General features: G+C 35.9%; 2 protein-coding genes across 2 annotated transcripts in view; one reads left to right on the top strand and one right to left on the bottom strand.

Moving 5' to 3' along the window:
- CCDC146 (coiled-coil domain containing 146) overlaps window positions 1-27,847 on the top strand; it is a 69,320-nt gene that overhangs the window by 8,355 nt on the left and 33,118 nt on the right. The window contains exons 2-3 of the mRNA XM_049813664.1: window positions 21,416-21,498; window positions 25,981-26,190. Of these exons, the coding sequence (XP_049669621.1) occupies window positions 21,416-21,498; window positions 25,981-26,190 (293 nt within the window). The remainder of the gene's footprint in view (window positions 1-21,415; window positions 21,499-25,980; window positions 26,191-27,847) is intronic.
- Window positions 466-6,928, bottom strand: FGL2 (fibrinogen like 2). The gene is made up of 2 exons (XM_049813663.1): window positions 6,181-6,928; window positions 466-3,414 (listed from the first exon to the last, which is right to left on the bottom strand). The coding sequence occupies exons 1-2, from the start codon at window positions 6,926-6,928 to the stop codon at window positions 2,708-2,710; spliced, it is 1,455 nt and encodes a 484-aa protein (XP_049669620.1). The 3' UTR covers window positions 466-2,707.

The following is a 27,847-nucleotide window of genomic DNA, read 5'->3' as shown; positions in this document are numbered from 1 at the left end:
TTTGCACTATTAAGCCTTAAGTGGAGACCCTTTTGTTTGTATAAAAAATTGTATGCTTTAATTTGGGGTGTTATTTCTATTCACAGGCTTTGATGACACTTGCATATGATCTGAAAGGTTGTGTGTAATACGAAAACCAGATGAGTTTACTTCTCCTCTTTCATGTTAAAGATACAGGTTGTATAAACTGTTGATTGGGCAATTACTTTTTTCTCTTCCAAAATAGTATCAAAAAGACATCTGAGATTTCAGTCTTTGGTATTATCTAGCAGCTGAAGTGTCATACAATGGATCTCTTAAAAGGTATCATTACTAGCAATTATTCTCCTGGCATGTCACATAGTAGTTTTTGTTGGTCATCTGAAGTTATATGCATTTTCTTATTGCTTCATTTTTTACAGAAAATTAATTTTAATAAATTATGATAATTTTTTCAATAGTTCCCACAAACACCTATGACAGTAGTACAGCTTTAACAGTATGACTTAATTTTATTACATCAAGGAAAAAACAAAAACGATACTTGCAACAAGTAGACGGAGTTACACTTTGTAAGACTAGTACACATTGATGGGAGATTCAGCTACAACAGTTCCAGGCAGGTAATATTCAGATTTGTGTAACAACATTACACTTCCTTTTTCTTTCTTTTTTTTTCTTTTCCTTTTTTTTTTTTTTTTAATACTTCAGACAAGGCTTTCTAGGTCATATTAGTCACATTTGCTTATTCTATTAAAATTTCTGTGTTTTACAAAGTTTCCTTTGAACAGGATAAAAAAGAACAGTTTCTCTTCTAACAGCTTAGCAGGAAAAAGACATTTTCAAGTAGAAGCTTGTAGATACTGTAAGTCCTACTTAGCTAGTTACCAGATAATGAATAGGAGCAAACTGTGCATTTCATGCAAAATGATTAAATATAATCATATGCAATTAGATATTTGCTCTTTTAACCAATACTTCATAAGTGCTTTTTTTTTTTAGACAATTCTTTTTTATCTCAAAATAAATATTCTATACCTTCAAAACATGTTCTTAAGCAAAGATTATACATCTTGCAATTAAAATTTTCCATTACTCTTTAAAATTGAAATATAATAAACCAAATCACACTTCACACTGAAATATCCTTCGAAGTATTTACTTCCTTAAAATATATATATTAATATTTTACAATTTAGCAATTGCCACTGTCGTTTGCATAACTTGTAACCATAATAGTTCTTATCCTCTCAAAAAACAGTAAAGGTCATATTTGTAAAGTGTATACTTTTTCTTTGTTATGTCTCTTTTAACCAAAAAGCCTATGCCAGCAAAGACCACACTTTAACTGGTAAAGAAATACAGTCTTAGTATAGTTTATCTGCATCTCAAGATTGGCGTAGGCAATATAGCAAAATAGCCTCTTGCTAAGATAAATTGCATCTCTGCTCTGAATGTTAGTCACTGTAATTATAGAGACATGTGCTTTCTAGGGTAGGTGATAGATAAGTGTAGTTAAATTTGTGCTCTCTATCTACAACATGAGCTTTAATAATACTATCTCTAATTTGCACATCCTGAATTATTTGAAAATCTGTTTCATTTGTTATATTTTAAAAGAAAAAAGTCTTTCACATATTCTCTTTTCTATTTATAATTGCCAATGGGTTGTTCATGTTTCTGTGGCTACAAAAGAGGTACTCAGAAAATGGGGAGAACACAATCTTTTCGTATCTTTCTTATAAATTTAAGGTCTAATGGTACCTAGAGTGAGAAGTACTTAAATGAGAGCTTGAGTCTCTGCAAGCGTCATGTTGTAACATTTGGCTTACCTAAAAGATTCAGGAGAAAGCAAAATGGCACTGGAAACTCTTTTTGTATGTATTTAGAGGCATTAATGCAAAGACATGGATTCTTCTTGATGTGTCTTCTTCCTACCTGTCTACCTGCCTATAAAAATGTGCAATAGGACCTTGAGCTTGAACGGAGGAACCAAAATGAGCAAGAAATGTTGTCTTTCATTACATGCTCTCTCCATTATTTCCACTTGCTTTTATTCAATCCTTCCAACAACTTCTTTGAATAATCTTTGATAAAGGGGATAAGATTTGAGGAATCATCTTCAGTTTCTAAGTTTTTTCAAGGCTTTTTTGCGGTCTTTGGCCAAACCAGGTGGCCCTCTGTTTCCTAGTCCTTTAAAAATAATAATTTGTAGTACTTTTCCTAATTTATATTGATATTGCCATGGTATACCTTTGAAATTGTGATGGATAGATGTTACAAAAAGTCAGGCTGTTTCAAAGAGACTAATGTTCATTCTAAGTGTTGACAAATTTATATGTTATCAGTTATACGTCTGAGTTATTTTCAGGTTAAAATGTAGGTGTCCATTCAGACACTATTTGTGGAAGACCATTTAAAAGTTTTAAATCATAAAATCTGGTATAACACAGCCAGTAAAAGCACCAAAAGCAATGTTTAGAATATTTACATAGCAATACCAAGTCTTAACCTGTGCTATGTTTTAGCAGTAACTATTCAGAGACATTCATGCTGTTTTTAATATGTTATATGGGTCAAACCATCTCTAAAAATTTATGTGGAAGTATGCTGTTTTGTCTAGAACTATTTTATGCCAAACATAACTGAATACTTGAATTCTGAATATAATACTGAGTATGATTTTGAGTGCAATCCAATGCAAACTAGTTAAGAGAAAGGTGTAGAATTACTGCACAAAACTTTTGGGTCTGATCATGATTTTTACTGATTTAAAGGATTGCCTATATCCACTGGGAATGTCATCAGAAATACCATGCCATGTACCCCAGAAAATGCCATTGCGAACACCTTTGTATTTCTTGTGGTAGTACTTGCCGTTGAGGTTGGCAGACAAGCATGCATCAAACCACCAGCCAGAGCTGTAGTATGCTCCACAGTTTCCTGAAGGATACCTATCGTTGTCCTTGTCTGGAGTTGTAAAGAACTTTTGATCGTGGTTGTAATGCCTGCTGTAGTGAAGGGCATCTCCTGCTGTGCCGCTATAGCCATGAACACTTAGACGGTACTTCAGATGTTCGTTGGCCACATAGAAGTGTTCGTATTTCGCGTACTCTCTGATACCGTTGAAATCTTCAAGTTCAATTCTCAGTTGCATTTCCTGGCTCTTTGTCAGGAGGTGAATTTTGTCATTCCCCAGCCAAAACTCCCTGCTGAGGTTTCCAAAGCCATTTTTGTAGTCGTTCCAGGTTCTGTTAAAGTTAGTGCTACCATCCTGACGCCGTTGCAGCAGTGTCCAGCCACCTCCATGTGTTTGCATGTCACAGTAAACTTCAAAGCTATCATTTCTGGGGTCAGGGCTAATCCTGTAGATTCCATTACTCCTTCTGCCTGCTAAGTAATGATCAGCACAGTCTCTCTGCATTATTTGTATAACTGGTGGAAGAACAGATAGTGTTAGAATAAATATAATTTCAATTTAAAAATAAACAAAATTTTTACCCAGACTGATGTGGCATACAGAACTTGGATTGGGGAGACTTCTACATAGGAGATAGTGTTACAGCAGTTTCAGTTCTAGGGAGAAACAGTTTTTTTCTATCAGGTTTACTTTATAATAGCTGCCACCTAGGATGTCTGCATCAGATAGCTGTCCAAAAATCCCATTTAAATGACTTTTTGTATCAAAACTGCCTAATATGGGGCAATATTGATTGTCTGCTTTCCCTTTTCTCCTTTTCTCTACTCTTCTCCTTATCCTTTCATTACTTCCTGTAAATTCAGACTGATTTCTTCAGTCCATATTTCTAATGGTTTGTGGTTACACACTTGCTGCTTTTTGTATTTAAATGTATACCATCACACTATGTCTATAATTTAAATCTTCATCTGGCAGTAAGTCAGAAGAAAAGATTTGTCCATATGGGAATCACTTTAACCTGGCTATTGTTCAACTGACATAATTTGATACAGAACATAACATCATTAGGAATGTTTCATGTGTTCATGTTGACTGTACTTTAGGAAACAGGAAAAAAAAGTAATAAAATTGTCTCATCTATTGTAGTAATACTGTGATTCCTAGAAAGATGAAGCTAGATAAGTGACAGTGCTTTCCTGTGTATGTGACATTGCTGGCTTTACAGTAAGGAAAAGTTTTAGCAGCTACCATTAACACAGCTTTTTCACACTGACAGGTACCATATTTTATTCAGAAGAAAAATACCCCCAGATTTTTCCTGCAGAGTGAAAATCTATTTTTGATCCACAGTGTCATGCAGTAATGACATTGTGTTCAACAGCATGGTATTATAATTCCATGTTCTTAAGTAAGTGATACTGAGAGCTCTTAGAGTTTCCAAGTTAAGAGTCAAAACCATAATGTTCATTCCTATTGCAGATTTGAATTTATGGGCATGTTGATTTGCAGGATTGACTTGCATATTTTTGCTAGAAAACTGAAACAATTAAACTACTTCTTGAAAGGGAGGAGTGTCCTCAGGCTGCAGCAGGTAATGACTCAGGACTCCTTGTTTGACAGTACAGAAAACTGGACATCTATGAAAGCACAAAGTATAGGAATCAAAGGCTTAAAAGCCAAATCTACAGTAGAGTCTCATTTATTTCACTGAACTTTGTGTAAGATCTTTCGTGGACTAAGTTTCAGAGAATATATTGACAGAGAATATTCATTTCAAATAAAATCCTTTTATAAACCAATTCAACTCCTATCTAAATAAAGTTTTGCCGTTACTTTCAGTGGATGCAGGATTAACTCCTGTATAGGAAAAAGTTGTAGCTGTTATCTTTGCTAGTTTTCATAATGTATATATTGCTGCTACAAACACTTTTAGCATCAGTTACTGTAAAATATAAGGAATATCTACATGATCATATGCTATGAACAGTACCCAACATTTCAGTAAGTGTGAGAAATATCTGAAATGAATTTAGTCTGTTATGAGGTACTGTACTTGAATTTGATTCATTGCCCATTATTAATATACCAAATATCAGTCATTCTTTTTGTGAATGTTTTACATCTGAATTAATTGATTTATACTGATTTTTATCTGATTTAAGCTGATTGTTGATATAGTAAAAGCATTACTTTTATTATTATTCATTTGCTCTTTTCTCACTTTCAAGAATTTCAGTGGTACATACACTGTACCATCTGCAGATCCTTCAGGCAGACAGAAGAACAGTTTTATTTCAAACTTGAATGCTAAGCAACAGGGACTTAAAAACTGTAATGCAGCCTAATCTTTCTCTGATTTATCTCTAGAGAGCCCTATCTTCATATGTATAATATCTAAGTGGTAGAATACTGACAATCTATTGAATATTTTTTGTTTTCAATGATTCTTCTGTGATATAAAAGTTTTATGGCTTTAAAAAAACCCCAGTGAATCTTTCCTTAATAACAGTCAACATTAGAAAGAAATTATTAGTTCTATTTCTTTATTTTAATTAGGAAAATCAAAAACTAAAAGAAAAAAGTGTTTGTCAGTGATAGCACCTGTTTTCTGGTTTATATTGCTTATATATTACATTCATATTAAGGGTTTAGTATTAAAATGATGGTACCCTATGTTACCCACTTGAGAAGTACTGTTAATAAGCTTTTTTAGCTGAGCCTTTCAGATATTTGCTGTGATGATAGAAAATTTATTTTATCATCCATCTGTTAAAAACTAAAGATTTTACTAGATTCACTTGATGTTTAATAATGTCTTGTGGACCTTTTCAGAATAGGTGCAGTTTCACGTTTGAAAAAAACCCATGCAGTTTTCTGACGCACACCTAGAGAAAATTTACCCCTTCTCGTCCAAGGAGAAAGTATATGTAGTTCACTGATGTTTAATATCCCTTGATGAAGGGTAATACAGTGTAAAATAAAGTTAATTTTTCATATTTACTAATTGAATTGCAAAAAAAAAGTCCTTTGAAAATTCGTGTTTTAAATCCCATAATAAAGTCCAATTCTAGGAGGAACCAAACACCTGCAGCTCTCAGTAACCCTCTAGTGGCAGCTGAAATCTTTTACAGGAGTATAAATAAACACTAAAAGAGCAAACACTTAACTTGTGAAGTTAATAACACAGCTGTTTGGTTAAAATATATTTAAAATTGTTTACCTAATATTTGTAAAATGCACAGAAAGCTTATACAGGCAGTAAGAATTAACAGGTTACATACCAGGTCTTGGTTGCATTGCTGGACACTTAGAAGAACATTTGCTATCAAGGCTGTTCACAACAAACGTCAAATTAGCAACTTTGCTGTCAACATAATGTTCTACATTGTTCATATTTATGAGGCTCATCTTCTCTAAACGCCCCTGCAGTGTCTGAATCTGGCTCTTGGCATTTTTTAAGCTGGTTGCCATTCTGTTAACTTTGCTTTGCAGTTCCTTTACTCTGTTATCTTGGATTTTGCTGTTTTCTGCTGGAGTTTCTGCATTAGGTAGCAGGAATTCATTACTACGGTCTCTTTCTTGGTTGTCATCTGCCTGCAGCTTGCAATCTTGGCAGCATTTCTTCAGCTTGTTTACTGCTTCTTTAAGGGTCTGTACTTCTTTGAGAGTCTTCTCAAGCAGTCTGAATTCTTTGGGTAACTGGATGGTCATTGGAGGCAGATCTATCTGATATGGACAATCCTCTCTTTCATCACATTTCCGATTAGTTTTGAGCTTTACAGGACAAGTCTCAGTAACTTTTCCTTCTTTGGCATCCTCTCCATCTTCTAAAACAACTGCAAAGACATTTGTTAAAGCAAGGAGAGCTGTCTTCAGCAAGACTAAGTAAATGAGCAGCTTCATCTTCACAAAGAAACTAGCAGTATGAGGAAGTATGCAAAAGTGGAACAACTTTATAAGGGCAGCTTGAAGCCTGTGAGTTATCAGACTGCCTACAGTGTTCTCAGAAATGGGTGGGAGTGCTTGCATCACGAGTGTTTAATAGCAGAGCAAAGTAGGTAGTGCTTGCAAGAGTAGCACGTTTCAGTGAGTATTCCTGACTCAGAGCTAGTGTATGTAAGCAAAATGATGAAATGCATGTGTGCTGATCACTTATGCAGTTTAATTTCATTCCGTGTTGCACATGGATTTTCTCTTTTGGGGAAAAAAATCACTTAGCTCTGTGTTGTAACAGTCTTCTAACATCTGTTTCTTAACACTTGAGTGTTCTAAAACTGCTTTTCAAAACCATTCTATAGTTTTACCACAGCAGGTGGAAAAGGTGAAAAACTGCCCCTTCCCCAGTCTGAGGTTTATCACAGCAATAGTTTCACTGACACTCAGTCCCCTTCTTCCTAAAATTCTTTTTTAACTGGATAGATGTATTCATGAAAATGATTTAAATCCCAAAGCATGTTGAAACACACATATAGTTTTGGTTCCAAACATTTTTCAGGATAGAGACACAAACTAAAGAGGATGAGCAGCACTTTCTTCTTCCTGTTTTGCCTAGCACTGCTTAGAATAGTTATCTGGAATATTCGTGATTTGTATGGCACATCACTGTTAAAATTCACATTTATCTGATCCTGAGTACTTTTTATTGAACCTTTCTGAGAGAAGGGAAGGCAACTTAAGACATACCCCCACCCCCCACCCTCCCACCCCCCAGCTTTGATGCCTGGGATCCTAGCTGTTGGATTGATTGTCCAGAAAACCCAAAGCAAATCCTGGTGTTCTGAATAATGCCCCGAATTCTAAACCTAAAGCAAGGCAGAGAGCTAGGGAAGGAGCTCCCGTGGGCCCATCAGATTAGGATATTCTTTTTTGTATTCCTAATTTTCAGTTCCTGCTTTTCTTTTTATTGTGCCTTGTATGAGCTTTAGGAGTTAATCATGTACTTTGCATGACTAATCACACCAAATGGAATACTTCAGCTCAAGGTGACGATTGCCATGTACTTCCTCATTTTTATTCTACAGTCACCTTTGCCATTCTTTTACTTCGTCATTTTTATTCTACAGCCACCTTTGTGATTCTCACGTTATGCCCATGCAGTTTTAATGATCTATGTCATTTTCCTTGTGCCCCAAAGCAAGGCTACACGGACATGTTTTGTGCATTCATCACTCAGTGAAGAGCCAAATAACTTGCATGGGTAAAAGGTTTTTACACCAGTTCTTGTTTAATCAGTCCAGTATGAACAATTTATTTCCCTAAACCCTATTTGAAATTATTCATGATACAGATTAAACATTAAACAGGCATTAGGCACACACATACTCCCTAAGTTCATGATCTCTGGAATGTTACTAGGTTTTACAGAGACCACAGTCTATATTCATGGTACAGGAGGGAGGCTTGATAAAAAAACCTACTTGTCTAACCTGCTACAGTTCCTTCAGATTCCTGCATAGCACAATGGTCTCAACACTTTCTTGGGAAATGGATTTTGAATCTACCTTTCCCATATTCTAAATTGACATCCCAGAACCTGCCATGGTGCTCTTAGCTATGTGGCAAAACTGTGTCTCTCTACCTTTCAGATCATGATAATTCCTCAGCAATGAGGTGAAAGACCCCCCTCCAGACTGCAACTTGGGCGTAAGATATTGACATCACTTTGATTTTGTTAAATATGCATCAAAACTGAAATGTTTGTAACAGATGAAATGTATGGTTTAATTTGTGAGTAAAATTTTATTTTTTTTCATATGATTAATAGGATCCTAATTTTTTTTCTATCAGTCTAAAATCAGGTATTTATAGAGCCTTTCTCTCCTGTATGGCTGCTACTGGCAAATTGAGGAAAGCTATACCAGCCTCTTTTGAAGGGCTTTAGAAATATAATAGAATTCATAAATCCTCGTTATCTGGGAAGCCACATTCCTCCCACACTGTTGTTTGTTTGGTTTACAATGAACTCTGCTATCTTCTGTGGGACTTTGAACTGGACAAACTATTCTGTATCTGTAAAATTAATAATAATTATCTTTGGTAGACCGCATCTTATGAATTGCCTTGAAATGTTTAAATGCATATCAAATATTGTTATAATTTATGACAGTTGTGCTGCATTGAAAGCCTAAAATATCATTATAACTTAGTAACTTCAAGAAGAGCAGAAGTTTCTAGTAATGCTGAATGTCAAATAAAAAAGTTTAGATAGTAATGTGAGGTATCTGAGCTTTTCAAACATCTTTGTCCTGAGACACTCATTCCTTGGTCTCTTATGTACCTTCACTTTGGGATATTTACTTCCTCCTTTGGAAAAGATTTCTGTAATCTTGAGATGCTCTGGTAGCCTCCTATTTTTGTTAGTCTGATGTTCTGCTGCTGGGCTATCAGCAGTCTGTTTGGAGCCCAAAAGACTCATTTCCCTATCAGATATCTGTATGCTTCTCCTACCTGGAAAAGTCGTGTAATTGAGGACTGGTCTTTCTTCCTGTTCTGTCAGGGAATGTCCATTCCCAACAATTTGTCAGGCTCTCTTCTTCCCGCAGGAACTCAAAGTAGTACGCCAGAGCCTTTTTTGTGTTTTGTGCCTCTTATCTTCCTTGGAATAAATGAAGCAAACTTTCCAAACTGAGTTTTTCACAAGTCTTTGCCCCGAGAAAGGGCTCTGAGCAATCTTAAACTGTAAGATGCTGATGCAGCTTAACTAATGGCAGATATATTGGACTGGATCAAAACTGAGAACTGCAGTTTGTTTATAAACAAAGTTCCTTCCCAGATGGGGCTTTTCTAGATCCTTAGAGTGTTCTGTATAATACTTAAAACTTTAAAGTGGTTAAGCAATCACAAAAGCCAAAAGCCAATCTTTTTCAACTGTGAAAGGATCTAACTGAATAACAGCTAACGACCACAAGTGAGAATTTTCTAGCAAGGTCTTTTGGTTGGTTAAAGGTCATTTTCTTGTAGCTTTTCATCTTGTTTAGTCTTCTTTTTAGGAATCTATTTTTCCTCCTGTGGACTGAAGAGATAACTTATAGACATATCTTCCTAAAGATAAAGGAAATAACTGAGAGCTCATGATATTCTTAAATTGAACTGAAGATTTTAATTCTGTTCCCAGAACTACCCAGTGGTTGCAAGGTTAAAGAAGTAATATATTTTTGTTTAACAGACTTGTCTGAGGACTGTTTATTCAAAGTTTATCAAAAGCAGCATGAACTATTTCCCATGATTTTTTAGAGCAAGGTTTTTTTCTGGCAGATAATGGAATGTAGGTCAAATAGAAAACAACAAAGTTAAAACTGTAGGCAGTTTTTAATTTAACTAGTGACTGTGGCAATTTAAAACATGACAGCTTGCCATCTGTTTGATTTCTGGCATTGTGCTGGGAGTTAACATCTCCTCCAGAAGAGCTGCTGCGAAACATCCAGGTTTGTATAAGCAGTTCAAATGCTAGGTATGAACAAACCTGAAGCACATCTGGGCTCATTCATATAAACCATTTTGGTGGCAGAGGTGGGGTGTGTTTAAGATTCAGCTGCTGCAGTAATATTTTTGATGTCTTTTGTAGACTTCAGTGATTCTGTGATATGTTTTGGTTGAGAAAGAGGATGAAAAGTAATTAGATTAATTTTCAGTTTTTCCCACAATGTGGAACATATACCAAAACTCCATACTAGAAACAAATTCTGATTTAGGATTCTTTTTGATTAATTCAATTGTTTTCTTCTATAATTCAATAGTCATTCTTCATGTAAGCAGTCTTTATGTTGTCCGCTGGATCATGGGACTACCTGTTCAACTTCCTCATGTGTCTGTGAGAACACATCAGAGCATGAAAAGGAAGGCAGCCCTATTCTATTTTATTTTAATTATTAATATTCTTATTGAGATACACATTACCTAGAACTAGCAGTTGCATGGATTCCCTATCTGTTTAGATCAGTCTTTGCTTTATTTATAAATTCTGGCACAGGCAGAAAGGCAACACTGACCTAGAGCATATAAATAGTAGATAACATATTTGTATAAGCAATTGTAAATGTAATATGTATTACAAAATTCATGTGGTCAAAGAATATCACTCCTTCTGTTAATGTGAGGACCATATTTGTAAAGAAAGAGGTCCATGAAACTAAGTTCATATTTATTCTGTTTCTCCCACAACATCTGAAGATCTGTCTGTTCAAAGTCTAGAATTTACTGCTGAATATTTCCGTTATCTATAGCCACAGAAGATGCTGTAGCTGGCCAACTATATGGAGAAAATAAACCAGAATGCACTCTAAGAATGACCACATACCAACTACAAGAACCTTTCTCTGCTATGTCTTTTCGGGAAAATTCCTTTTTGATTCCTGCAAACCTGCTCCAGTAAAACCAGCCGGTATAAGACTGTACTGGATACTCAGTATCATCCTTTAGAGATTCATGGCCAAACAGGTGATAGCAGGAAAGCTATCTCCTCTCCTGAAACGCCGATCTTACTGGTCTCTTATACCCCCTTTTACTGAGCCATGCAAGACACAATTGGACACCAGATGCAGTATTTTCTCACCCACCCATCATCTTGATGGTGGCTGATTTTGATATTCTCCATGTAGGGATTGCTTTTTCCCATGAACTGGGGGACAAAACTACTGTTATGAACTATGCCTTGGGAAAGAATCCATGATTTTATTTTTCCTAGTTTGTTATTTGTTAGTTTTAGAAGTCTTTTCAGCAGTTTATTTTTCATTAAAGGATGCCTGGCTGATCCATCTGTAATTAAAAAAGTAAAATTGTAGAAATTCTGTGTAAGGCAATACAGTGCTATATTTGCCATAAGTAGTATATTGATGTTTTTCACATATACCTTTACTTTAACCCACTCTCAGTTTTGTCTTGTTTATGTAGCATGATCTGCATAAAGCTTTTTTTATGTGCAATACTTTGTAATAGACTATGAGCCTTTCAGTGGTAGATAGGCATAAAAGACTCCATATCAAAATAAAGTGAATAAATATTAATAATTTCTCAGGCTCTTTTTTTTAGTGATTGACTTTTGTCTTCTGAGTTACTGGCTTTTTGTGTATGGAACTAAGTCACTTTCCTTTAGACAACAAAATTCAAGGAACCATAAAACTTATGCCCTCACTTTGTGAAATAATGATATGCTATATTTAAAAAGTGCGTGCTATCTTCTTATTCATTATATTCATGGTTTTCCTGGAATTGGAAAGAGGACAAAATAATTTGTGAAGCACTTTGTGAAACACAAAAAAATCACTTTGTTAAATTATTTAAATTATTTTAGCTTCCAAATAGAATTGGCTTAGAAAGGTGATTTTTTTTTTCCTGTAAAAATAGCATTTTTAAAGGGAAAACAGATTTACATATTAATGTGATTTTATACAAATGTACTTGTTACTTTGTTATAATTTTGCTCATCACAAACGTCAGGAGAGAAATGCCTGACTTCATTTGTGCAACCAATAACCTCATGGCTTCAGGTGGTGTTGTTTATCACATAAATTAAATGTTGAGAAAACTCAATGACAAATCTTTTTCTACTTGAAGGCTAATAAATAGTCTTTTCCTGGAGACTTCCTATACTTATCCTAAAAAAATCTACTGCTTGTCAGTTTGTATGGAGTTACAGATGAGAGGGGTTCCACCTGACTTTTTAACACTAATGACAGCATTAATTTGAAAATCATACTGCATTTTTCTTTACCTTCTACCATCATAACTTTTCTCTGGAATAATGACTTAAACACGGCATATCATTCCCTAAATATCCACAGTATAGCTATTCACGTCTGTACTTTAAATGTTTCCCAATCTACAAAATGGAATGCAGAATTGCATTGAAATACTGATAACTACAATTTATGGTGTGACTAAGTATTTACAGTCTGAAATTAGTGATTTTTATCTTCTTGTTTTAAAATACTCTAGAAATATATGCTGAACTCTGAAATATTTTTTAGTAGGGAAATTCTAGATAATTTTAGAAGCATTAGTGTTCTAGAACTCTGTATGAATATTTGAGGCATATTGAAAAATGAGTGATGTAGATGACTGAATAAAAAGTGTAATGATGATATTTACTGGGCATATATAAATTGTGATGTAACACTTCATTAAAAACAGAGTTTAGGCCATCTAAAGATCTGGTGCTTAGTCTGAGCTAGTTACTCATCTGTGGCTCCCTCTATTGTGAAAGGCAAGTAAGAGCCTCACTGAGGATGTTTCTTGTTTCTTATAAATACTGGAAAGGAGTCTGAAATAATTTCATGAGTTAAATTTTATTATTAAAAAGAATCAGAATCTTAAATACACTGTCTTAATTATTATCATCTATTCTAGCATCTCTTTTTGCCTTCCTTGTGCTTCCTGAAGTCTAAAGGCAATACATTTCAGTCTTTAACTGCATGGTTTGGAAAAAATATGGAAGTGAGACAAAGTAAGGTAGTCAATGTTTAGAGTCAGTATACTTCAGGACAAGTCAGTATGGGTAAAAAGTAGAGAGAGCTGTTGGTACATCAGCAGAACACAGACACTATCTTATAACTGGTGCAATATTTATTCAGCCACTGCATCCTTATTCAGTCACTGCATTTTCAAAATTTGCCAGGACAGGGCACTGAGGTAACCGGGTCTAACTTTGAAGCTCTCCCTGCTTTGAGCAGGAGGTTGGACTAAATGGCATCCAGAGGTTCCTTCCAGCCTTAATTTTTCTGACTCTGCTCCTCTCTTGTATTACATGGAGTTTATTTTTTGCTCTATGTGGTAATAAAAATTATGTAAACAAAGCATTCTGGAAAATGAAGTGCATAATTCAAGCCCTGTAGCAAAAGTGGTGAGGATGGTAAAAACTGTCCTATGTATTGTTCAGGAAATCAGATGAAATTGTCACTGAAGACCTTGCGCCCATTAGATTGTCTGGCATCAGGACTGGTATTTTTTAGAGCAGTTTTCTTATGTTTGTTTTAAGATAAACCTATTGCCGTAGCGATTACTAATACTACCTCTATAGATTTGTAATTGTTTTTCCTTCATTTTTGGATGCCCCATCTTGAATTAGCCAGGACATGATCTTCAGAAGTAATGAGGAGTCATAGAAATTCTCAGAAATTGAGAACAATATAAATTATTATATTTGGCCAATTAGAAGCCAAGTTAGTATGCTGCATTTTTCTTCATTTTATTGCTAGCATATCACTACCAGTTCTACTTGATGACAACAGTCATGCTAAGGACCTGGAGCAGATGCTCCTTGTTTTCTATTTCTGTGTAGACAGTTCTGCACTGTTCTGCCACAAGTGCCAGCTCAGTTATGAACTTGCTCTGAGCAATGGGCTGAACTTGAGAAGAAAGCTTCCGTTTCCCTTAGTGCATTATCATGGGTCCAAGCTTTTGTCTAGATAATTTGAGGATGTCAGGCACAGGCAAGCCAAACACCAGCAGATATCCCGAGCTCACCTCTTCTAAGGGATGAACCAATATGGATAGAAATGCAAGAGTCATAGCATGGGTTCAGCATGCTTATATGTGTTGGCCCCCTGCAATGTAGAAATAACCCCTGAAAAGTCAATGGGAGATGGTGTTGCCTTCTCCCCAGACCAAGAAACACCTGAACTGTGTGGTAAGTGTCCAAACAGTGTGGACTTAATGAGGATTTTGACAGAGGATACAAAGTTTTCTGTTCAAAGAGGAGCACTTATCCGTTTTCTTTGCTGAATGTTTAAACATTTCAGTATTATCCAAAAGAGGTAAGAAAAGGTCTTCAAATAAACAACACAGAGAGAAAATTTCAAACCTCACATAGCAGACTGGCCAGAAGAGCCATTTCCCAAGTGGCTAAAACTATATTGAAATCCTGAGTGTATACAAACTATAAAATATATTAATCCCTTGATATTTTTTCTGTTGTCTCCTAGTATGAAGCAAAAGAGTTGTTTGATGAGACCTTTCAGATGTTTGAAATAAACAAAATTAATATTAAGTGTTGGATATGCTATGTGTTAAAATAACATTAAGTGTAGTCACAATGTCTTGTTATAATTACAAAACCTTCAGCTTAGAATGAAGAGGTGGAAAGTGTTATTATTCCATTCGAGCTTAGAATATGTTTTAGTTATTTTGCAGTATCTGCAAACATAATTAGAAACACGTGTTAGCTCCATCATTTCTCTGAAATGCAGAGATTGTAGGGACTGTTGAAATTAAGTCTTTCCTAGGAAGCCTTCAAGTGTTTCACTTCCATAATGATTATGAGTAATTGATGTTAATCAGTAATTTCTTGGTGGTGGCTATATTTATCTTCTGTGCTTTTCTTGATGCTTTTTATAAAATGAGTGTGAGGAGTTAGACCAAGATTCAGATTGCATCATCTTTTTAAGTTTAAACTTTGGCTCAGTTTTATTCATTTCTGGAGAGTCCCAAAAGAAGCTTAAAAAGCCTTGAAATTCAAACTAGAGAATGTCAAAGTTCTTAGAGTTCTTATTTATATCACATTTGAGTTACAGAAAACTTGTTTTGAAATTCCAGATTAGTTCCTTGGTGTATTGCTTTGAGCTGACTGTCAGAAAGGATTGAATATAATCTGTTAAAATGTAGAATGTAAAAGTCTACTGCACTTAATGAGGGAGTGAGGACGTGTTGATGTAGTTAGGGCCAGATTTCACTAGTCTTGCTCACATGAAAGAGTACCTCATTTATCAGGTGGGTCTTCTCCCTTCCATGGTTTTAATTCCCATTCATATTCTGCCATCTTCTCTTTCTTACCAACATCTACCTTCCAGCCTTGGAGAAACTACTGTGGTCCTACATCCAGCAGCTAGTGAACCTGAACTCAAGCTGGAAGGATATATAAGAGCTCCCTCAGATTGTGTGTAACCTCAGATTGTGCATAACCTTGGAATTTTTCTTGGACTTTTCTTCAAGAGATTTTGAAGAGACCTCTGACGGGGAGCTCTTGGTAGCAAGCAAATATGAACCTATTACTGGTATGGGTATAGAGAAAAGTTATGCAGGTGTACCGAACAGCTATTTGAGCATAAATATTTTCTGTTTTTCTCATGGATTCCTATATTTAAAAGGTTCCTGCCCTGAGCCAGAAAATCCACCTTTGCCTGCTAGAAAAAGATGAGGGATATGCCCTTCCCTTTCCCCTTTTCAGGAAAATCTTCCTTCACAGTCTTTATCACAGGACAGGCTTATCCAGTACTTCATTTCATTGGACTTTTCACTGATTGAAGGAAATGAATTTGTTTTGGAATTTGGGTTTGGTTTTGTTTTGTTATGTTTTGTTTTTCTAGTAGAAAAGCCAAGCTTCAAGTAGCAAGGTAACATGAAAAAATGTAACAAACTTAGAGAATTACACTTATGTTAATCATTTAAAGATGAGTGTAAAGTAAAGGAAAGGGTAACTTAACAGGATAAAATAAGCTTAACAGAAAATTTAAATTAAAAGGAAAAGATACAAGTAAATCCAGTAATAAGATACATACTTCCATACTTTTTATGTAATTACATTTATGGGAGTATGGGGAAAAGCAAAGCAGAAAGTTGCCAGGCAGTCATCCGTTAGCAGCCAAATCTTCATCCAACTTTCCAATAATTCTCTATTTAGATAAGGAAAATTTATTTTAGTTTATCCAGATGATCTATCATTTCTGAGCATGTTTAAAAATGTATGGGGTCCCAGTTCATTGTATAACAAGAAAGAAAAGCTGAAAAAAAGCAAAATACAGTTAAGTACAACTGATGTGGAAAGGGACTGGAAGACTCAACAGTTTAAGAATATTTACCTGACTATATTCCAAGCTCCAGATTTGAGATCACTAGTATAATAAAATGATCTCAGTTCTTTCCAGGACATTATGGTTAACACAGGACTGGAAAAAGACATCCTCAGTTGCCATTCACAAGCCCCTTTTTTTCCTCACTACTCCATCTTCTTACTCGTTCTTTTTCTTTTCAGTGTAGCAACATAATTAGTTGAACTAAGGAGAGCTACCATTTTATTTACCCCAGCAATGTGGGAGCTTCCAAGCAATAAAATGAACTATGAGTGTGTCTTGGAGGGAAGGGGAAGGAGTGATACGTAACTTCTTTTTTAAAGTTGGGATATTAGTCTTGTACACAGCTTTTTTTATAGAAACGCGGCTAATACAGATCCAACATACCAGAAGGAAATGATCATAAACCTTCATTTAGAAATGTTACATTTTTATGTGCAGATGTTTGTATATATATGAATACTGTTGGCTATTTTATCATTACTTGTTTTATTTGTGTGTTCTTGAATGATGACTTTTTTTTAACTAACTTGCAAGCTTACTTCCCTAAGGTTGAAATCTGGAAGCTCTAATAGTCATTACAGTCACTGCTGCTGAAGTATAGTGTTTTTATAATTAACCCAAAGCTTATTCAAACATACGTTGTTTAAACTCAAGCATTTTTACAAATAATAAAAAAGTTAGGAATATTTTCTGTTTTTTACATTGAATTTCCATGTTGCTATTACTAGGAATTAATCAAACTAATCACTGTAGTCTTGTGTTACATGTGCAAGATGGGCCATTTTGAGATTTTTTTATTTTTTTATTTTTGAGTAATCTTTGCAAGACCCTTGGCAATATATTTCACAGAAAACTGGGGACTTCAATACTGACCTTTATACAAGACATTAATTCTCTCTGGCAAGCATTTCTCTTCTGAGAGTCTGAGGTGTTAGGTAGCTTGTACAAGATGTCTCCTTCCATACAGCCTTCTGTCATGTATATTTATAATTTGCTTGCAAAATCAAATTTATTCTGGATGAGGCGAAAAGCATCAGGGAAATGAGTAATCACTTAATCCATTTCAAGTAGATTTTTTAATTAACTTGTATTGTGCTGCATTTTAAAATGTGGTTGTGCTAACTACTGTATATGCCTTTCATAATGGATATTATGAACATAGTATAAATTTTATTTAATAACTGGTAGGTATAATAGGCAGAAACATTTTTACAAAATTAAGATAATCCAATTGCCGCCCTTAGATTACAGTTTTCCAGTTGCTATTTTGATGGTTAAAGGGAAACTTAGTAGCTAATATTGTTCTCCACCATAAGATGCTTGTCCGTGTAAACAAAATTATATAAAAGTTATGTGAGGACATGATCTGGAATGGAAAGTCAGAGGCAGAAGCGTATCTCCACAGACAGAGGATAGGCAAGGTCTGTGATTACAAGCCAGAAGGCGAAATGCGCTTGTTTCCGTGCAATGGAATAAAGTGTAAAATATTCTGAGGAGAAACTCTACAGGAAAAATTGTTATAATAGTTACTGTAATTTGCCATTGAGCTGGGGGATGTCCACGGCCACAAGAGGTGGTTTGCTTCAGGACTGTGAATAGCCTTTTGAGAAGATGGAAGGACAATCAATTTCCTGAATCTAATTCCATTCTAGATATTAGTAGGAACCAATGTCATCTCAGCTGGAAAACTGTTTACTTCTCAGCCCACCTGATGGCAAATGAGACGGACTTTATCCTTCATACTGTCCACTGAATAGTGGCTCCAAAAAAAAGGTGACCCCTACTCATCTTCAGTATTGTCCTGGTTTCAGCTGGGATAGAGCTAACTGTCTTCCTAGTAGCTGGTACAGTGCTGTGTTTTGAGTTCAGTATGCGAAGAATGTTGGTAACACTGATGTTTTCAGTTGTTGCTCGGTAGTGTTTAGACTAATGTCAAGGATTTTTCAGCTTCTCATGGCCAGCCAGGGCACAAGAAGTTGGCACAGGACGCAGCCAGGGCACCTGACCCAAACTGGCCAACGGTGTATTCCATACCATGGGACGTCCCATCTAGTTTAGGAACTGGGAAATGGGGGGGGGGGCAGGGAATCGCTGCTCGGGGACTAGCTGGGTGTCGGTCGGCGGGTGGTGAGCTATTGCCCTGTGCATCATTTGTACATTCCAATCCTTTTATTACTACTGTTGTCATTTTATTAGTGTTATCATTATCATTAGTTTCTTCTTTTCTGTTCTATTAAACCGTTCTTATCTCAACCCAGAAGTTTTACTTTTTTTTCCCGATTTCCTCCCCCATCCCACTGGATAGGGGAAGTGAGTGAGCGGCTGCGTGGTACTTAGTTGCTGGCTGGGGTTAAACCACGACAAGTATCTTTTGCAAAAAGCTGTTACTCATTTTCTGCTGACTGTGCACAACCATAGTTCCAGGTCCAAGTGGGTGCCTACTGTCATTCCAGTCCTATCTCTAATTTTTGTTATCAGTAGGCAATGTATTCAGGGACTGGAAATTTGCTGTTCATCAGCCTGATAGAAATGTGTAAGGAGAACAATTGCTAGCCCCGTTCTAGACATTCAGTGAATTTCTGGGAGCATCCATTGATTCAGCTAACATAACTTCTGAGGTTCACTTCATTTACACATCACCTGCTATCACCTGTGTGGGAAAGGCATCCTTGAAAGCGGTATATATCTGTGTATCAGGGGCATCATCCCTCATCTGCTTTTATCACCACCAATAATACAATTTTTCTACAGTAGTCTCATGCTTTTACTCCCTTCTTCCACAACTGACTATTTCTTCCCCTCAAGCAGCTGCCTCTTTCCCTTCTGCCTTCCCAAGAATCTTGGAGAAACAGTGTGCTGGGCTTTAGTAACAAATCCTGGGATCAGGGTAGCCCAGCAACTGACTCACTGATGGCTCTCCAAATAAAGTTGTGGTAATGGGAACTATCTGGTGATGATACTTTTCACAGAAGTCTCACTCCCTTTGACATGCTGGTATGCTATCCATACAGTCTGTCTTATGTAGTCCTCAACGCTACGTGTCTTCACATTGTATAGGACCAGACTTACTGGAATAGAGCTCTTAGCTGTGAACTGAACTGAGAAATTAAGTGTAAAAGGTGTAAAAAACTTATGGATTTAAAGGAGAAGAGATAGCCTCAAGGACAAGGAAGTTTATTTCTGTGGAAACATTGTCAAACATGGCATAGATCTGCAGTGAGAAGCTAAGCAGTAAGAAAAACTGGAACTCACAGGTAGAGACCAGAGGAGCATAGAGAAAGGGCATAAGTGAGGTACCACCCAAACAGGACAACTATACCTACATATGAGGCTAAGAAATAAATGGGTTGAGATAGGGAAATATTTTCTTTCTCACAGAAGAGCTAGTTAGTATTGTGAACGTAAGTGAACAGTATCTTTGGATCATAGAGAATGCCAAAATAAATAATCGAGAGCTGCTTATCTTTAATCTCATGCAAACAAATGTAAGACAGATCTCCTTTCCTTTTCTCAGGGCCTCTGACAGCAAAGATTGCCTTTGCTACCATGATATATTTTGTAGTGGATCTTAAAAAAATTACATAAACAGTTATCAACAAAATGTATACTTCATTTGGCATATTAACTTGGGTTCTGCTTTTTGACTGTAGGGCTGGTTCTGGATGGTTTCATGTGGATGTTCAAGAAAGGGGCATCTACAGACTAGCCGACATATGAATCTCTTAAACAGCCCTTAGTTCAGCTTAGAAAAAGGCCTTTCCCTGGAGGCCTTGTCAAACATAAGCGTTGAAGTATGACTTCTGGGATTTTCCTGGTGCTGTAGTAACTTCGTTTCTTATTTTAGGAGATCTGCACAACCACATTTCTTGGCAGGTACCCATAGAAGTTGTAGATTTGACTTGCTGCCCCAAAAAGCTAGCTATGGACTTTTATAGACCTAGATCACCCTACCTTTTTTACCTGGATTTAACCTGGTTCTCCTTACCTGCAACCAAAGGAGGGTAGGAAAAGGTTTTCTAAAGAAATATCCCAGGAGATACAATCATATTGCTGCTGTGATATTTCCCAGTGGGAAAATTGGGTTCCTAGTCCTATTTCCTATTTATATTAAGGAGCACTGGCTCATTGCCCCAAATTACTGCCCTCAAGACACCTGAGGAATCACCTAAGAGATAGGTATGCTGCATCACTCACATACGGGGTTTGTAGTACTAAATATGTGGAGTGGTTTGATCTTGGTGTTTGCCAAAGACATGTAAGGCAATGCATTCTGTGGCCTGGTGATGACCCAGCTTGAGCCCAGCTCCTCTTTTTTACAACCATATTGCCTGTGGAGACACTTCAAGCCTCAGTTTCACCTGTGCAGGCCAGCTGGTATACACCAAAACTGAACCAGTTAAGCAATGAGGAAAATAGGTGACTTAGAGCCTGAGTTCAAGACAGAATTATCGTGAAATATTTATACAGACAGAAAATCGGAGAAGAAATGGTGGTGCGGGTAGCACTGTAGTTGTGACAAACACATTCTTTATATTCTTACATTTACGCTTTGAATTATTATGTAAATAAGCATTTTTTCATCTGTGTATTTGATTTGGTTATGTATTTGATTTGGTATGTTACCAAAGACTGCATAAACTAAAAGGCTGCCAATTATAGTTATAAAAAGTTGCTGCAGAATGAAAAAATTAGTGCTGAGGAGATTTCATAACTGTCTGTTTCCCTTCCATAGCTATTTTCCGCAGGAAAAATCACAGGCACCAGAGTAGCTGAGCTGAAGGGAAAGTACACCCTGCTGCATAAGACTGTGATAAGGTATAATACTGCTTTTTTAGACTTTAAGTAGCCAAAGAATTACATATGTAAAGTAATTTTCTGCTCATGCTGAGGCTAATTATCATTTAAGGCTTTCTTACAGTGATTGTTCATAAAGAGGAGGCAAAAACACAAGGTTGAAAAACAGTATTATTTAATAGGAATTTTCAAGGTAATTTGGGATGTTTAAATACTTGTTTGAACAACATCTTTGTTTTTAATATTAATATAATAATAATGGCAATGGAGGGAAGCACAAACTGCAACAAACAATATACAAGTTTTAAATAAGTATATTTGAAGATCATGTAGCCAGAATTGTAACATATGAAAAGACTCTGACCTGCCAAGCTAACATCACAGAGAGCAACTGAAGAAGCTAAAGGCTCATTTCTAAGAAGGATAATGAGACTCTGTGACATCTAAATAGGTATGAATTTTACCCTCTGAGAATATTGACAGTCACATTAGACAGGACTGCTAATAAATTTAGAAGGTTAGAACCTTAAGCTCCAAAGTATAAATGAAACTCGGAAGTTAGGTGTAGTACTTGTGAGTCTGCCCGGCTCCGGTACTTGCTGGAGGAGAGAAGAGAAGAGATCATGCTCATAGCCCGATGCCAGGCTTGAGCAGGGCATGTGTGAGTGGAAGGAAAGAGTAAGGGACAAAGCGGGATGCGGTACTACAGTTGTACTAGGCGAACAGTGCGTCACAGAACAGAGCAGTCCTATTGCAACTATTGCAATACTACATTAGTATTTGTGACTAATAATTTTGATATTACTTATGGTATACCCATAATTATCAGTAAAATCAGTGTCATGATACTCCTGTTATATTTCTGTAATATCTACCATAATATCCACCATATTAACAATATTTTAGCCCAATTTCCCTGATAGTCCACATCAAATCTTTATGGCAATTCTGCTTACAAGAGTACTATGGCTATTCTGTCATTGAAACTAACGGCTAATTTAAGGATTCTAAAACTAATTCAAGTCATACCTGCTTATGCTGGGATTTGGTGTGCCTCCTGGCAATCTGAATAGTGACAAGTGCTAAGTAATGTAAAGTAATTTGAAAAAGGGCTCCCAAAATCCTGAAAACACAGTTTTTCTTGAGGCTAGCTGAGTCTTCTAGTTTCATCTTAATAAAATGGGGAGTTAGAAAATGGCTCTGACTGTAAAAAGTCATCTGACTTTATTCAGAGTACTGCATAGCAAGTATTTTTGGGAAGCAAAATTAAAAACATCACTCCAAGTTCAACTCCCTAGAAAATGCAAGAAGCATTTTCTTAATGCTCAGAACTAAACATATTATGTGGGTTTTGGATTAGTTGATTGAGAGGGTTTCTACCACACTGGTGTTCACTGAGCTGAAGTAGAAATCCAGTAGCTGCTGAACTCGATTGACTTTTAGCCAGTGTTAGTTTGAAACCAGTCTTTGGTTTGAAAAAATACAAGCATATTACTACATATATTATTCTATGTATTTATATAGTATTCTTTTATGTGGAACATTCTTTTATGTAAAGAATACAATATACAATATACAATTCCTTTGTATGTATGACAAGTGGAGTATGGCCTGAGTGAAAACAGGACTCAGCTGTCTTTTCTGTCACACATAAAACTCCCATAAACACTGTGCACCGAAAGTGTGAAAATGTTATTACATCTCTCATTCTTTCCATGGTTCTCACAGAAGTATGAAATTGCCATACTTCTGTAAGAAAGCTGATTGGAGAAAATGGTGTCACATTCTTTACTTAGATGTAGTCATGTCTCAAAGCAAAACACCAATGCATGAACGAGTACTAATTCACAGAGATAAATTTCTCTTACTGCTAAAAGAAAGCAAGGGAAATCAATTACCAAAAATTGATCATGATCTCCAGTATATTTTAGGGACTTTTCAGACATCAAAAGTGGGATTCTTTTGTCCGTATGTTAACATCAGTAGACATGCAAATCTGACCTAGGTCTCTAGACTCCCTTAACGATCAATAGAAAGAAATAGGGACCACAAACTTTCTCCTTACATAGACATCTGCAGGTGTCTGGCTTTCTCCATTGCCTATAAAGAGAGTCCTGATGATAGGTTTGGTATCACCCTTTTCCTGCCATGAACCATTCATAGAATCAAAACCACTTTTTAATTTTTAGTTCTTCACCCTTACATGTGCAGTACAGTTCTGTGGATCAAGAGCTTACCTTTTCATTTATTACAGTTGAATTTAATCTCTTTCCCAATTAATCCCCATCTGTTCCAGTGCTGTTACAATGCCACGTGGAAACAAATTATGCTGGATGAGGTCTTCAAACTGTGTGTGTTCTACTTTCCTTTAGTCGCGTACAAAAATCTCAAGGGAAAATCTTATGCATCTTAAGCAGCATAGATCCCCATGACACCTATGCCAAATGATTGCATCTGATCTGTCTGATATACAACACAAATTTGTCTAATTTGATGAGTGCAACTAACTCCGTATGCAGATAATTTCCTATGCTGTTGCTAGAGTACACAGAGTTTTAAGTGTACAGTGTGATCCTTTGTTTAGTGGCAAACACTCCTTTATTTTCTGGTTTCAGTTCTGCACAATTTAGCATTCTGAAAAACTAAGAGATGTCACCTGGCAGAGAATATCTTTTATACATTTCTTCAAAGTGTTATGTGCTTTTGAATTTATGTTTGCTGCACCGCTGAAATTCTGGGAACAGGCTGTCATCCCATTCTGGTGCTGTCTCACCCATCCATTTTGCATTGAGGCTGCACCTAAAGCTGATGTACCGGAGCTCGTATTTGGCCCCTGAAAACCCATTTAATCACAAAATCATGTGGCTCAATTGTAAACTCTTATTTTTACTATCTCAATTTAGGAACCTAATATGAATATTCTGATACACCAAGCTGTAAGAAAGTCAGATAATAATGATAGTTCATTGACAGTTTGGGAATCTTATCTTCTTAAGCCTCTGTTAAATTATTAATCACTTTACAAATGCAGAAGCTGCCACATCAGACTTGGCAAGCTTACTTTTGCACTCATGTGATTCTAGAGGTGTACATTTTGTAGATGTCCAGTTATTTCTTCATTGTCTTCACTTAAATTTAAATCTTCACATGAAAAAATACTGTTGGCAACTGTAGTGAGCAAGATCTGGTCTAGATTCAACACTCAGGTCTTGTTTCTATTTTTATTTTTTTATTATCTTGAAAAAACCAGAACTTATGTGTTTATGTAATTTTATGTAAAATTTATGTTTTATGTAAGAATTATGTTTGAAATGAATGTGTATTACTGCAACCAATTATAGTTTCTCCTAAAACAGCATACATTCTGTTGGACTTAAAGAAAACCTAAATATTGTACGGGATCTTGTGTCAATAAGTCAATTTATTTTTCCCTTAAAAAGTTACTATGTAAATACATCACACATGAAGTTATTTTTTCGTGATAAAGGCACACTCTTGTTTCCTGTTGAAGTCTGTGGTTTTCTTATTTTCTGGTTTAAAAAAGGAAGTGGTTATCTAAGTAGAAATGTTACACAAAACAAAACTTCTTCTGCTGTATTATTTCAGCTATGTTTGTGCAGTATAGTCAGTTGTATATTCTGTGTTTTTATAGTTACCATCTCAACTCTATTCTTCAGCACGATATGTAATTTTGTTTTTGTTGCTAAGCCATAAATGTCATCTTTTAGAGTTCCTCAGTATAGGAGATTCTAAATTCCTTTGTTTTAAGAAATATTAAATTGCATTATATTTTTAATTAATAAAAGGCAAGTGATAGAGTTCTTTATGCTTTCACATCATTTGTGGCTAAGTCAGATCAGATAATTGATCATGTCTAGAAGCCTTATAATAAGCTTCCATGGAAGTCCACAAATGTATTTGCTGCTTGTATATCATTAAATTAGTTACTTCAGATACTGGTAACACTACAGCAATAGCAACATGCAATTCAGCACTGAGTAGGTGTCCCAGTATTTACTAAGAACTTAAAGGTGTCACATAGCCCAGACTGGGCCTTGTCCTGGGGAATACTTCCCTGTTATTGGTCCCCACGCTGATTCAGATCTAGCCTTCAGCACTTCTTAGGATAAAACAGATTCCCCGTCTCTTTATTGGTTCTAGGAGGTGCTAGACAAATAAATTAGACTAACTAAACATCTTTCATCTGGTTAAAATTAGATAAGATGAATCCCACTCCAAATCTAGGTATGCAGAAAAACCCTCTCACATAAGATTTCATTGCTTTCATGGCATCATAGGATAATTCAGGTTTGAACAGACCTCAGGAGGTCTCTGGTCCAACCTCCTGTTCAAGGCAGGGTCAATTAGGAGGTCAGACCAGATTATTCAGGCTTTAATCCCATCACATCTTGAAAACCTTGAATTAAATATTACAGGTAGGTAATATACATACAAAGCTTATGCTTCTCATTGCCTAGTTCTAAATTTTTCTATTTAATGTAGTTTACAGGAATCTGAGATCCAGCTGTTGCAGGAAGCCAAGCGTCTTAGTGTAGAACTGGACCAACAACAACATGAACTGGAAAAAGCAGAACAGTTCCCTGAAGAATCCTCCAGTGAAGTTTCCCGAATAAGGCAACAACTTCTTAGTTGCCAGAATGAATACAATGCTATTAAAGAAAGAGAGTATGAAATTCAGTTCAAGATGGAATGGTAGGTGATAGTGGTCAAACACTGCTAATTTTATCGTAGCCTATCTAGAAAGATAATAACATAGAATATAATTCAATCTCCTCTCCATTTTACATGAGGACATTTCTTGATGGCTGTTGTTAAACAAATTGTCACAAACTTTTCCTAGTAACAGCAATATTTCAGTGATGAATAAAACTACTCCGGTGCGAGATGTGTAGATAATTTTAATTTTAGAACGTGCTATGAAATGCTGTTTAAGATTTACTACATTGCATGATTAATGTTTAGGTAGGCAAAATTAACATGAACAATTCTAGTCTAGGATACCTTTAATACAAATTATTAAAGTGTCTCAGAGACCTGGTGACTGGGATTTTATGGAAACAATGTCATAAATAGACACAGTGCTATTTTTAACATCAGAAGTACAGTGTATTCAAGTTTTTCTAGTCAGGTATTTAAAGGAGGAGAAGTACTTGTATATTCTCATGTCGGAAAAATGAGATACTTGCTGTGAAAGGAGTGAATACTTGACATTTCTATAAAAAGAAAAAAGTCCAGAATAAGCTTGGTGTTGTATATATTTTAATTATCTGCATAAATGAGTGTGTTGTATGTGAAGCTCTTACAGCAAAATTACAAGCAGCACTATTGCATTTTAAAAAATATGTAGCTATGGATATGAACTCATATTTTCATTTTGTGGGGTGCTTGCTATTTTAACCCATCTTCAATACAGCTGTAGTGTAGTTGGTATATATAAATGCAAATACCAATGTCAGCAGCTTAGTAGTTAAAACTGTTTTTCTGCAAGGAGAGCAGGGGCACTGTACAAACTGCACAGAGCAGATTTTCTGGCAGCTCTTTCTTGATTATTATTTTTTTTTAGAGCCAAGTGTTTGCTCTAAGAGAGAAAGAAACTTGAGAAAGAAGCAAATTGGGAGTGGGAGAAATACAGAAACATGGAAAGCATCTGGAAAAAATTATTTGCTATGAGATAACTAAGCAACATGAAGTTTCCTGAAATAATTATTAAATACAGAATTTATTGCAATTTCCAAGCAGTCCAGAAATGAGCTCTTCAAAATATCATGGGTTTTACTCATTTGTCCTCATATCTTATGAACATTTTTCACTGGTTTTGCATCCTTTTTCCAAAAAATGATGGGGTGTTATATGTTCAGGGGATATTTACTCATACTCTATTTTCTACCTCTAGTCAAAAGGAGATTTCTGTCCTACACAAAATGCAGTTTAGCTATTGTTTCAATTACCCTTGTACATTTACTGTATTTATTTTTAGATATGAATTGAATATCCTATCTTGCAGATTAAAAATACACTTTTTGGGTTGTTCATACTGTGAAAAATATTCTTTCACTTCAATAAGAAACTTCCTCTGTTTGATCTTACGTATTGCATGAGATCAAAACCAGCTGTACTGTGTGAGCAGAGGTCCAGTATATAACGGCGACCAAAAGCGTAGCCCCCAGCCATTTGTGAGAAAAGGATTTCATGAGCCAAATACAGTCCTCTGTATTTAGGAATCCTCAGTTGACCCCTCTTCCTTGAACTTCTCCTGTCTCCTCCTCAACTATATAAACTTCTGGCATTGCAACACCCTGGGCAATGAGTTCAACAGATTAACTACACAAGAACTGCCATCTCCTTGCTT

Source organism: Accipiter gentilis, chromosome 11 (assembly GCF_929443795.1).
Source record: "Accipiter gentilis chromosome 11, bAccGen1.1, whole genome shotgun sequence".
Classification (NCBI taxonomy): Eukaryota; Metazoa; Chordata; class Aves; order Accipitriformes; family Accipitridae; genus Astur; species Astur gentilis.
The sequence above is the reverse complement of the archived record's forward strand: the minus strand, read 5'-3'. Positions and strand labels throughout refer to the sequence as shown.